Here is an 11,863-nt window from a genome sequence, read left to right as displayed (position 1 = left end):
GTTGATGATGTTGGTGATGGTGGTGGGTTATATGGGTAGCAGAAACCTGTGCAGGGAGATGTCGGAGATGGTGGTGGATGAAATGGGTAGCATAAACATGCGCAGGGAAGAGGGTGGAATGGAGGTTGAAACAGAGGACAAGGTGGGAGATGGTGGCACAAACGGAGTGGACGTTGAAGCAGGGGACAAGGTGGGAGATGGAGGCACAAACGGAATGGGGGTTGAAGCAGAGGACTAAGGTGGTGAGATGATGTTGGTGATGGTGGTGGGTTATATGGGTAGCAGAAACCTGTGCAGGGAGATGTCGGAGATGGTGGTGGATGAAATGGGTAGCATAAACATGCACAGGGAAGAGGGTGGAACGGAGGTTGAAGCAGAGGACAAGGTGGGAGATGGTGGCACAAACGGAGTGGACGTTGAAGCAGGGGACAAGGTGGGAGCTGGAGGCACAAACGGAATGGGGGTTGAAGCAGAGGACTAAGGTGGTGAGATGGTGGCGCAAACAGATGATTTTGGTTAGGGAAAAGGTGAAGGGGAGAAGGTACTAGTGTGAGTACGGAGAGGGGGTTTTCAAAAAAAAAAGGAAAAACGGCGTCGTTTTAGTGTATTTAACAGTAGCCCTTTACTGAGTTCTAATAGAATACTGCATTGACAAAAATTGAAAGTTAGAAAACTGAAATAACAAAACTTAAAGTTAGAGAACTGAAATAAAAAACGTTGAAAGTTAGAGAGTCAATTTAAATTTTTGCCTTTATATATATATATATATATATATATATAAAATAGGATAGGATAATAAGAGATTTTATCTATTGAACTAACTGATTCTGAAATGCGTGAAAATTATGTTTGACTAAACAAAAGATTTGCTTGAGATTTTCCACGTTTTAGATATGAACTCTCACTTTGATGCTATTGCTAAGACAAGTTTCTGTAAGAAAGCATCCTTGTTGCCTTGCCAGTTTTATTCCAGATAGAAGCGAACACTTTCATTGGCTCTGAAATGCATTGTTTTCTTGTCTCACCTCCATGATTAGAAGACTTCATGAAAGTGTTTTTCTTCTAGCATGCGCTCATTATTCAATATGATCATAATTTGGCATTTTAAGTTCGTCACAAAATTAATAAAAAGAAAAGATAGAAACATGTAGTGTCCTCAATTCATCACAAAGTGAAGCAAATAGTATAATAGCATTCAGGATGGTCCCATTTATTACCCAAATTTCATATCTCATGGTAGGAATTACTGCAACATGTTTAAAAATCCTCAAGTGTTTGCAAAAACAAAAACACCCCTCAATTTTATAAGGGACGCTTTAATGAATGCCTTAGGACATTTGAATCATTTAAAAAAAGTTTTAATATTATTTTCATGAAAAATATAAAATATTATCAAAAAAATTAATTATTTTTTTTTTAATAAATTTTTTTTTTAAATAGTTTCTAAGCGAATAACATAAATGTACCGTTAACTTTTCCCATTTCACAATACTTTATTCAATTTTACTTGCGCAGTTTACAAACCTCCTTTTGGCTTTTGCAAATAGCAAAATTGCTTTTTAATTTGAAATTTCCACTTTTTTTTTAGTTCCCAAAAATCTGCGAAACTTTTTCGTACCGACACGTCAAAGAAAATTTAGTAATAGATTTACTTTGAAAAATCCTAGAAAGATCCAAAACTTTTTTTGGCAGTATACCTTGTTTCTTTTGGTTGCCTTAATAAAAAGTCATTAGCCTTCGCATTTCGGGCATCGATATTCGTACGGACATGGGAACACTCCATGTTCAGCATCAAATACTAAACATTTAAAACAAAAACAAAGATTTAAATGATTTATGACATTACTTTGCTTAGGGATAATTAATAGTTTTGATTTTATTTCCTTTGTTAGCATTTTTTATGATATAATTAGAGTAATGCTACATGTACAAACTATTTTATAACATTTTTACAAAATGTTGATGTGACTAACCTCTTATTGATTTTCATCTATACTCATCATTAATATCACTTTTTCATTTATCAATAATCATTCATCATATCAATAATTTGTAAATTTTTTTATAAAATAATTTATACCTCTAATATTATTTATATAATTATGTTGCACTAGTTTTAACTAGTGCTGTAAAAGAAAAGTAGACAATTATTTGATTAGAAGAGTGTCGTTATTTTCTCTTCTCCACTGTAGAAACGTGACTCTATCTATATAAAATCTACCACCTATTATGCTAAAAAAAAAAAAAAAAACTGATTTATGAACACGTAAAAAAAATCTTTTCTGACTGTTAGTGACTGAGTCCCCAAACTACCCTTAGTTATATAAATTCCTCCTCCTGCGCATTTAAACGAGCGTTAGTCACGCCTAAAATCACGATTTTCAAAGCAACGGTCGAGATTGCGTCACCACAACAACATCAACAACTCTACTAGCTACAAAACAGTACAATATAGTAAAACATATCCAAAAAAAAAAAAAAAATTAACAGTGTATGTGTATAAATATAGCATATATTCCAATCATTCCAGTGTTGGTTTTCCCTTGCTTTTCAAGTCTCTGAACCTTCAAAGAATAACCACTTCCCTAAGATATACCCTTCTGTTGTTAACGCTCTTCTCTCTTTTGCTCCACTGCTTCCTTTCCTTTCTTCTTAGACCATTTTTGCACACGCCAAATGTAGTGGTGGATATTCTTGTTTGTTTGGTTTTTTTTTGGTTGGTTTTTTTTTTTTTTTTTTTTTTAATGTTTTCCTTATGAGCCTCAGAAGCTTTTGGAGAAGGAAGTGGTTATCTCTTTTGTCTTTGCCCTTTCCAAGAGCTTTGTAAATTATTGGAATTCTCTATGTATGGGGGGGGCAATGACTCAGACCACAGTGGGAGTAGCAATAGTTTTAGCTCATCTTCTTGTGTTTCTCCAACAAGCCAGAAATCTATGGTGGGTCAGAGTCAGAGTCAGAGTCAGAGCCATGGTGGTGGGTCGCAGTGGAAGTCTGTGATCGATGGTTTGAAGAAGAAATCAATGAGAAGGCTATCAACCATATCTTCTTTCACTGCGAGCTATGATCTTTCGAGGAAGAATTATCTGAGGAGGAAATTGGCTAGGATTCGAAGCGCCGAGGATGGAATTCAATGCGGTGAGGATCATGAGATTCCCATACCCAAACCTTCTTGGAGGAACTTTGATTTTGCTGAACTTGCGGCTGCTACAGACAATTTTAGCTCTGGTAAAATATTTTTCCCTCTACTTTTACTTTCCTTGTCTTTTTCTATTTTTTTCTATTTCTAAATATCTAAATATTAGAGCTAAAACCTACTCAACCTAATCGATTGAGAAATCTTATTAGTGGACTAATTATTATTATGATTTTTTTTTAATCATGTTAGTGGACTTTTTACTAATAGATGATTCACATGCCCCACTTATCTCATTTTGCTTGAATTTGAATTTGAAGTCCACCAACCATAATTTACTATGTAACATTTTTTTTTTCTTTTTTTAATAATATAACTCAAGTTTATAATGCAAAAATAGATTCTCACGGTGAAATTTTAAAGGTGAAACCAAAAATAATTATTCGCAAGTGATCAGAGAGATGGTCATATGCTCAGGATGCTTAAGTGAGAAAAAAAATTCAAGTAAGGTTTGATTAGTGGAGAACTTTAGTGGGTAGTGAAAGTGAAACTCTCGTAGTGACAGATGCATCGTTAGCACTTGGTAGTAAAGTTGCTTTTTTTCTCCTCATTAGTTAGCCTTTTGGCCATTATTAATCCAAATTAATTTCATTAATATTCACATTTCGTCATTCAAGTCCAAAAATGAAGTAATAGTCTCTTTTTAATCTCTATAGCTTGTACGTGACATTGTACCTAACAAAAAAAAGGTTGTACTGTACATGACATCTTATGGGATGTTTTAAAGTTCAAACATTCAATTTATATATAGCATTACTTAACTATATAATCCTAGTTCATTCAAAAACCATTTAATCCTAGCTAGTTGAATGCAGTATGGCTTGTATATTAGATAGAACCTCAAAAATGAAACAAAAGGGTGGGAACCTATCAACTATCAAGTATCAACTACTGCAATGTTGACTAAAGAAATTGGGAACTAGTCAACTAGCCGCCACTTACTGGGACCGGCCCAATAAATTTTTCTTTGGGAGCTGACCCCTTGATCCAATTTTTATTGAATGGAAAAATGAAAGTGATTTGTGGAACAGAACTGATTGACCCACACGTGGCAGTAAAGTTGAGACAGTTAACTGTTAACTGCTTCTGATAATGAACAAGTCGTCAAATGGGTTCGTATTTCTAACAGCTTAGAAAGACTTTGCCATTTGAAAAAAAGTTCCGTGAAAAACGCCTTAACTTGGGTTGTGATCGGTTTAGTTGACAAGTACAGATTTTTAATTTTGTATGTTAGCACTGCTGAATTTGTTGGATTTATTCTGAATAGTGTGTATTTATGACTAATGTTGTCTAAATTAGTATGGTCCAGTTTCCAAGACATGCTCTTGTTTTTACAGGTTTTTCTGGTGTAAGTATAAGTCCAAGCAGCAAGTCGTTTTCTTAAGATTTTCTCCGTTAGTCTCTGAATTTGGAATTACATATTAATCTTCAGTCGGGCTTAGTTTCTCTGCAGTCCAACTTTATGCCGTTAATTGCGGAACTATAAATCAATCAATGGGTTGTTGACAAGCGTTTTTTCACACTTGTATGACTAGTTGTAGTCAATGATCTAACAACAATCTCAATCCAATCATATTGAATATTTACAAAAATTCTAGTTAAATTGTCAGTGTCTATTTATTATTATATTGTACTATGGTTCTAATTTGTTCATCAAACTTTGATAGAGAACTTGATTGGAAAAGGGGGGCATGCAGAGGTGTACAAAGGGTGCTTATCTGATGGTGAAGTTGTAGCAGTTAAAAAGATAACAAAGAAAGAGAAGAAAGACGAGGATAGAATACGTGAATTCTTGTCTGAGGTTGGAATTATTGCACACATAGACCATCCCAATGCTGCTCGATTGCTTGGTTTCGGGATAGATGGTGGTCTGCATCTTGTCCTTCAATATTCCCCGCACGGCAGCCTGGCTTCTCTGTTATTCGGTGCTGTCCCAATCTCTTTACTTTGATGTTTCTGTTCCTTTCTACTTGTATGATTGTTTTTAGTCCACATACAGTGAACATAAATAGCAATATGTGTTTCTGCCACATCTGCTGCACATCTGCTGCATCTCTGCTTCTCTACTAGGCAAAGCTTGAAGTGATGGGAATTCTTCCTTTGGAACCACTAAGACTTAAAACAGTTTGATGGCAGCAGATGTTTGAGAAGGATTGTATAAAATACGACCACAAATGAACTAGTTTAGTTATAAGAAAAACAAAGTAAGCCAATGCTTATAGATTTATTTGGCTGATGAAGAGACATTCAGCATTTCAGGTTCATCTGAGTGTCTGGAGTGGAAGATAAGGTTTAAGGTGGCTGTAGGGGTGGCGGAAGGATTGCAATATCTCCATCACAAATGCAACAGACGAATTATTCACAGAGACATCAAAGCCTCCAATGTATTACTCACCCAAGATTTCGATGCTCAGGTATCTTTGCTACTTCTCAAGGGTTAAATTTGACATTTATGTATAATGTAGTCCCTAAAATGGGATAAGTTGGAGTTTGTGATTTCGCCTGTAACTTGCAGATTTCTGATTTTGGACTCGCAAAGTGGCTGCCAGAAAAATGGGCTCACCATGTTGTTTTCCCTATTGAGGGCACATTCGGGTTAAGCATCAGTTTCAATGATTTGTTAGAAGCGTTTCTCATTTCAAAAGTTTATAGTCATCTGGGCTTACAAATTTTTTTATGAACTTCAGGTATTTGGCCCCAGAATACTTTATGCATGGGATTGTTGATGAGAAAACTGATGTATTTGCATTTGGAGTCTTATTACTGGAGATCATAACTGGCCGCCGTGCTGTTGATTCAAGTAGACAAAGCCTTGTCATCTGGGTATGGTTTTGTTTATGCTGAAACTTTTGTGAGCGAGGTCCAATCAATGGTTATAGGGATAATCATGTCAGGCTACAAAATTCGTTCATAAAACATTTTGAGGGCACCAAGACTGATTGTCTACCTATATTTGGGCTTTGTGTTTCCTATTTGCTAATATCTTTGTACGAAATACTTTTGACAAAGATAAATGACTACTCATTTAGTTTTTGGTGATGTACAGGCAAAACCGCTGCTGGACACGAATAATATTAAGGAATTAGCAGATCCTCGGTTAGGAGATGCATATGATGTTAGTGAGATGAGACGCGCTATGTACATGGCTTCAATGTGCATCCACCACTTACCTTCCATGCGTCCTGACATGAACCGGGTATGAAAATATGCCATCTTTTCTGTATCAGGCTAATTTTAACTTCCTCATGATCAAGCTGCAAGATTTGATTACTGATGCAAAGTTGTGGACTGCAGCTTGTGCAGCTACTAAAGGCTGATGATGGACCTCTTGAACTGAAACAAAAGTTTACAGAAGCCAGATCACACCTTTTCAGTGCTAGTGACCTGGAAGATTATACTTGCACAAACTATCTCAACGACCTCAATCGTCACAGGCAACTTGTGATGGAGTAATTAATCCTCAAATTCTGTTCTATTGTCACTTCTGCTGCAGCTGCAAGAGTTCCTTCCTGTAAATTGCTTTTGTGAGACTTATAAAATTGTATGGCCCAGCAGTTCCGTGGGTGAAGTTTTTTTTACCAGCTACTAGTATGTTTCCTCAGGCTTTCAACATTAAGCATCGTTGTCTGTCCTAAACCTATAGAGCACACGATTACTGGGAAAAACTCTCCACGAGAAACTGTAGGGAAAAACAATTTGTGTACAGGGTGTTTTCTATTGCAATTTCCAAAATTGGAAATCCAACAATTTGCTTAAAAGTTTGAATGTGTTTCAGGTTTCAGCTTCAATTCCCAGTTTGTATAAACTAGTACTCGGTATGTATGTATATTATTGCAATAATGTTGACAATTTTTTTTCTTTTTTGAGAAACAATGTTGACAAAATTAATTTCTAGTACTAGTAGTCATTTCTTGTTTGTATAAAAATAAAATTTTAAAACAGATGACATATGGTGACGTGACATGCAAATTAAACATGTGACGGATGGTAGTACAATTAACTCCGGTGGTTATAAAATTACAAACAATCAGCCTAAACACAAACCCAAGTTTATATCTAATTTGACAGCATACATGAGTGTCAACTTGTGATTAGATTATAATACTTACACGTGAGACCATCACGGTATTTAGTGAAAATATTAATTTGATGCATCAATTGACACAAACTTATAATAGATTTGGATGTGAGTTTAGATATGTCGCTAGAGTTTTTCCTTAAAAAATTTGAATAATAGCACAATTCAGGAACTAATCCTAAAATCAAGATACGAATGATAACACATCAAACATATGATATTTCCCAAAGAATTGAGGTCAGGACAAAAATGTGGCTTAAAGAAACTGTTGGTAATACCGTAATAGTTGAGACTCAAGGATAAATAATGCTCAGATTTCAGAAATGAGGCAACCAACACTCATATTCTTCCTTATATTTCCTCTATAGAATAGTATAAAGCTTAATAGTGTAGTCGTTTGCTTACTTCACTGCAAGAAAGCTACTTACTGCATAGAGATTAATAGATGATGAAACAGAATAAACCACAGAGTGATAATATAGTTCAAACCTCGCGATATTTATGTTACTGTCTTCAAATTAGTGAAACACAAGCACTATTTGATAAAATTCCTGTGTGTTAAGTACAGACTCACAATCCTTAATCACGAAATCAAATTACATCCTCAAGAGTGCCTCGAGGACGAGGACTTTTCTATTGAAACGGAAAGAGAAAGTACTAATTAAGCCATAAAAGTCTTTACAATACTCAATTTTAAAAACAAGCAAACTATAGTAATGGCATCGAGTTTTAGATAATTAGGGGGTTTTTGCCATTAAGTTAATTTTACAAATATATTAGTTATGTGACAAAAACATATTACACCCTAAAGTTTGGGGGTATTTGAATTTTATATCCTGAAATTTCAGAATTTGGATTCTACTCTCTAAAGTTTGGGAGTGTTTAGATTTTAAATTCTAAAATTTCAAAATTTGGATTTTACCCTCTGAAATTTGGGAGTGTTTGGATTTTATACCTTAATATTTCAGAATTTGAATTTTAATTCATAAATTTTAGGGTGTTTGGATTTTACTCCCTAAAGTTTTAGTATTTAAGAGTGTAAAATCCAAACACCCCAAACTTTAGGAAATAAAATTCAAATTCTGAAATGTTAGGATTTAAAATCCAAACAGTCCAAACTTCAGGAAGTAAATTCTAAATTCTAAAATTTTACGGTGTAAAATTCAAATATCCCAAATTTAGAGGTGTAATTTACAATTTATTATATTTATTAATTAATGAAAAATGATATGGTTATAATATTTTCCCAACAAATCATAAGTGACTAGTAATAAAAAAAAGTAATTTCAGTTATAGATTTAAATTAGATCTAACATGTTTAAATTAGAACCCGGTAACTTACCCCCCATAATTTGGTATAACAGTACTGTGAAAAATGTAGTGATCAATGAGCATAGCATTTCTCTTGAGTATTGATTATATGATCACTTAAAACAGAATCTGTTCTGAGGCTATTTTGGCTGGTTAGTTTCAGTAATACATCCCCTTTTACCAAAAAAAAGATCTCACACTTTTGGGATTCAAGCTTCTAATATCATCTCATGATTTTTTTGACGGAACTCAAATCTTAAAAAATGGTCACGTAGCTAGTGTGTATGCACAAAATTAGTTTTAACGATCCCAGTTAGAACCTTGGCCCAAAATTCAGGATATACCATTGTTGTCCTCTTCGATACGGACAATCCAGATTATCGCAATTTAAGTCAACTTCATAGAAAGAAATTTCATTTGGAGGGCGTGCTCGGTAGTGTAGCCTCAGTCTATGGCAAGCTGCATGTAGCTGGCCTTGGACTTATACAAGTTTTCTTTATACGTGTACTTCTTTTTTAGTTTAATAAAGTTTTCTGAACTGTTCTCCCAAAAAAAAAAAAAAAAGAGTAGAGAGATAGAGAAAGAGAGAACGGTAATGGCGACTGAGATTGTGATCCAATTGGCTTTGCTACTCCTAACCCTAGCAATGTTCGTCGCGGTTCACAAACTCCCAAGACAAGCTCTAAACAAGCTCCGAACAAAGAACCGAGCCGCTCTCCACACCAACCGCCACTTCGTCCAAGGGTCCCACCTCCTCGCTCGGGCCCGATCCACGCACCACCGGGCCCAATCCCAGGCCCACGCCAAGTCCGCTCTCATCGAAGCCGAGAAAGCCCTCTCTCTCTCTCCAAAGGACCCAACCCCTCACCTCCTCAAAGCTCACGCTCTACACCTCATGGGCCACACGGCCTCCGCGATTCGATCCCTAGACCTAGCCCTGTCGCCGCCGCGCGTGAGGTCGCTCTCCGAGAGCGCGCGTGGGGACGCGCTTGTGACGAGGGCCGAGTTGAAGCTGGCCATGAATCGGAAGCGGCGAGTTGACTCGGCCGTGGACGATTTGGTCGAGGCGGTGAGGCTGAGTGGGATTAGTGACAAAGCGACGGCGTTTTGTTTGTTGGGAGAGTGTTACGAAAGGAAAGGAATGAGAGAAGAGGCTAGGGAGGCTTTCCAAGAGGCCTTGAGGGTCGAGCCTGGGCTCGTCGCGGCTCGTCAGGGGTTGAGTCGCTCGGGACCGTGAACTTGGGTTGCTTCAACACAAATTGCCTTCGCCTTTTGTAATTTGCGAACTATAACACTACTTTTTTTTTCCCTAATTTTTGTATAGAAAGTAGAAACTGTGTATTTGAATTTGATGAGTGAAATAGAAATACTGGCTTTTTTTTTTGTTTTTTTTGGGCCAAATATTTAGTTTTTCCTAAAAATACTATCAAAAATTCTCTTCTCAAATTATTTAGTTACGTAGCTAGTTTTTAGCCAAATAGCATATTTTTATAAACTATGTTGCAATTTAACTAAAGTATCATAAAAAATTTTCAAAATTTTTCAGAGTATATTTTTTCAAAAAACTCGATTTTATGGAACTCGAGTCTCACAACAAATTCAAGTTTCATAAACTCAAGTTCCAAAAAAGTGGTAGATCCTTACATATTTCCAAAACAGTGGTAGATTACTAAATTTTTTGCTAAATAGTGATAGTGCGCCATTTTTGCCTAGTTAGAGCATCCACAATGGCTCATGCCAATTCTATCATATTTTACCATCTTAAAAAGCTACTTTATCAATTATACAATACTATTTTACAATACACCATCATCCCAACTTTTATTTTACCATACTACATATTAAAACAATATAAATACATTTCTCACTTCTTTCTTTGATCTCTATTTCTCTCTCTCTCAGCCACCCACCACCACCACCACTGTCCAATTTCTCAGTCACACCACCCACCTCTGCTAAGCAAAATCCAGCCAAAATCAAAATCCACCACCCTAAAGCAACGCCACCACCATCAAACCAAAACCAAACCAATCCACCATTGGAAAACAATCAAACCCAATCCAAACCGATCCACCAAAAACAAACGATCAAACCCAAACCAAAAGCAAACCCATTTAGAAAGATCAAACCCAAACCAAAAGCAAACCCATCGAAGCTACTGACAATCAACCTAACCGATCCACCCACCGATCAACAAATCCACTGATTCAAACCCACTGATCCAAACCCAGCCCGCCAATCCATGTCGGTCCAACCTCCAAAATCCAAAACCCAGCACTGGTACAAGCTTTGAACGAGAGAGATGTGAGAGAAGGAGTGAGGAGGGAGGAGCTGTTGTGAGAGACAGAGAGAGGAACTGAGAGTCAGAATGAGACAGAGAGAGAGAGATAAGAGGGGACAATTGTACAGTGCGGTTCTACATGTAGAACCACACTATAGCACAATTGTATTTTTTTTTACAATAGTTGCATTTTACAACACTCAATGGAGGGGACATTTTGGGCTGAATGGTAAAAGAATGGTAAAAGGAGCTTACATTGGCATTTAGCCATACCGTTGCTTATGCTCTTACGTAGCTATTTTTTTGCCAAGCGGATGTTCAATCTTCTTTTTCAGATGTTTAGATTTTTCCCTATTAGTATCAAAGTTAATCTTTCTTCTTCTTTTTTCAATTGTTAAAACTGAAATGCTTTAAAAGAAGCTAAACAAAGCCAGCGTAAGGAGGTCGCTACCTCTCATAATACAAAGCAACAGCGTCATAAAATAAAGCATATATAAATCTACAAGCAGACTATCAAAAACCATAAAATCTTGACTTGAAGATGATCTCATTCTAGCCAAAGCATCCATACATTTGTTTGCTTCGCGATAACAATGCTTCATCCTCACTTGAAGAATTTGGATAATAAGAGTCATGCAATCCAAGATAAGAGACGCATGATGTAAGTTGCTATTAAATTCTTCAGTAATCCAACCAAGCACAACTTTAGCATCAAGCTCTATTTCAACAGCCAAGAGATTTAAACTAATACAAAGCCTTAAACCATCTCTAAAAGCCCAAACATTGGCATCTATAGGAGATACCACCCCTATGGAATGGGTGAAACCCTTATGATCTCAAATTAAGCCCCCTCCACTAGTCATTCGCGAATTGCCCAATGAAGAGCTCTCTGTATTAAGCTTCATCCAGCCAAACTCAGGTTTATTCCACCTAACTTGGAATATTAAAGTTAAAGAGTCTTTACCATTATTCATTCACTTCTTAAAAAAGAAGCGTTGTG

The 11,863-nt window shown here is 36.3% G+C and overlaps 2 protein-coding genes across 2 annotated transcripts; both read left to right on the top strand.

The window, feature by feature from the left end:
• Positions 1-2,835: 2,835 nt before the first annotated feature.
• On the top strand, positions 2,836-7,130 carry LOC115993616 (receptor-like cytosolic serine/threonine-protein kinase RBK1). The gene is made up of 7 exons (XM_031117555.1): positions 2,836-3,225; positions 4,861-5,118; positions 5,453-5,607; positions 5,709-5,788; positions 5,881-6,016; positions 6,240-6,389; positions 6,488-7,130. The coding sequence occupies exons 1-7, from the start codon at positions 2,844-2,846 to the stop codon at positions 6,644-6,646; spliced, it is 1,320 nt and encodes a 439-aa protein (XP_030973415.1). The 5' UTR covers positions 2,836-2,843; the 3' UTR covers positions 6,647-7,130.
• Positions 7,131-8,905: 1,775 nt separating this feature from the next.
• LOC115950550 lies at positions 8,906-9,950 on the top strand. Its single transcript, XM_031067739.1, has one exon. The coding sequence runs from the start codon at positions 9,178-9,180 to the stop codon at positions 9,817-9,819; it is 642 nt and encodes a 213-aa protein (XP_030923599.1). The 5' UTR covers positions 8,906-9,177; the 3' UTR covers positions 9,820-9,950.
• Positions 9,951-11,863: the final 1,913 nt, after the last annotated feature.

The sequence above is a fragment of the Quercus lobata genome, chromosome 6 (assembly GCF_001633185.2).
Source record: "Quercus lobata isolate SW786 chromosome 6, ValleyOak3.0 Primary Assembly, whole genome shotgun sequence".
Taxonomy (NCBI): Eukaryota; Viridiplantae; Streptophyta; class Magnoliopsida; order Fagales; family Fagaceae; genus Quercus; species Quercus lobata.
The sequence above is the reverse complement of the archived record's forward strand: the minus strand, read 5'-3'. Positions and strand labels throughout refer to the sequence as shown.

Bases quoted from the DNA above. Each gene is read 5' to 3' on its own strand.
- LOC115950550 (XM_031067739.1), top strand. From the start codon at position 9,178: ATGGCGACTGAGATTGTGATCCAATTGGCTTTGCTACTCCTAACCCTA.
- LOC115993616 (XM_031117555.1), top strand. From the start codon at position 2,844: ATGTATGGGGGGGGCAATGACTCAGACCACAGTGGGAGTAGCAATAGT. The intron at 3,226-4,860 runs GTAAAATATTTT...AAACTTTGATAG, and splicing joins TACAGACAATTTTAGCTCTG to AGAACTTGATTGGAAAAGGG. The intron at 5,119-5,452 runs GTGCTGTCCCAA...TCAGCATTTCAG, and splicing joins CCTGGCTTCTCTGTTATTCG to GTTCATCTGAGTGTCTGGAG.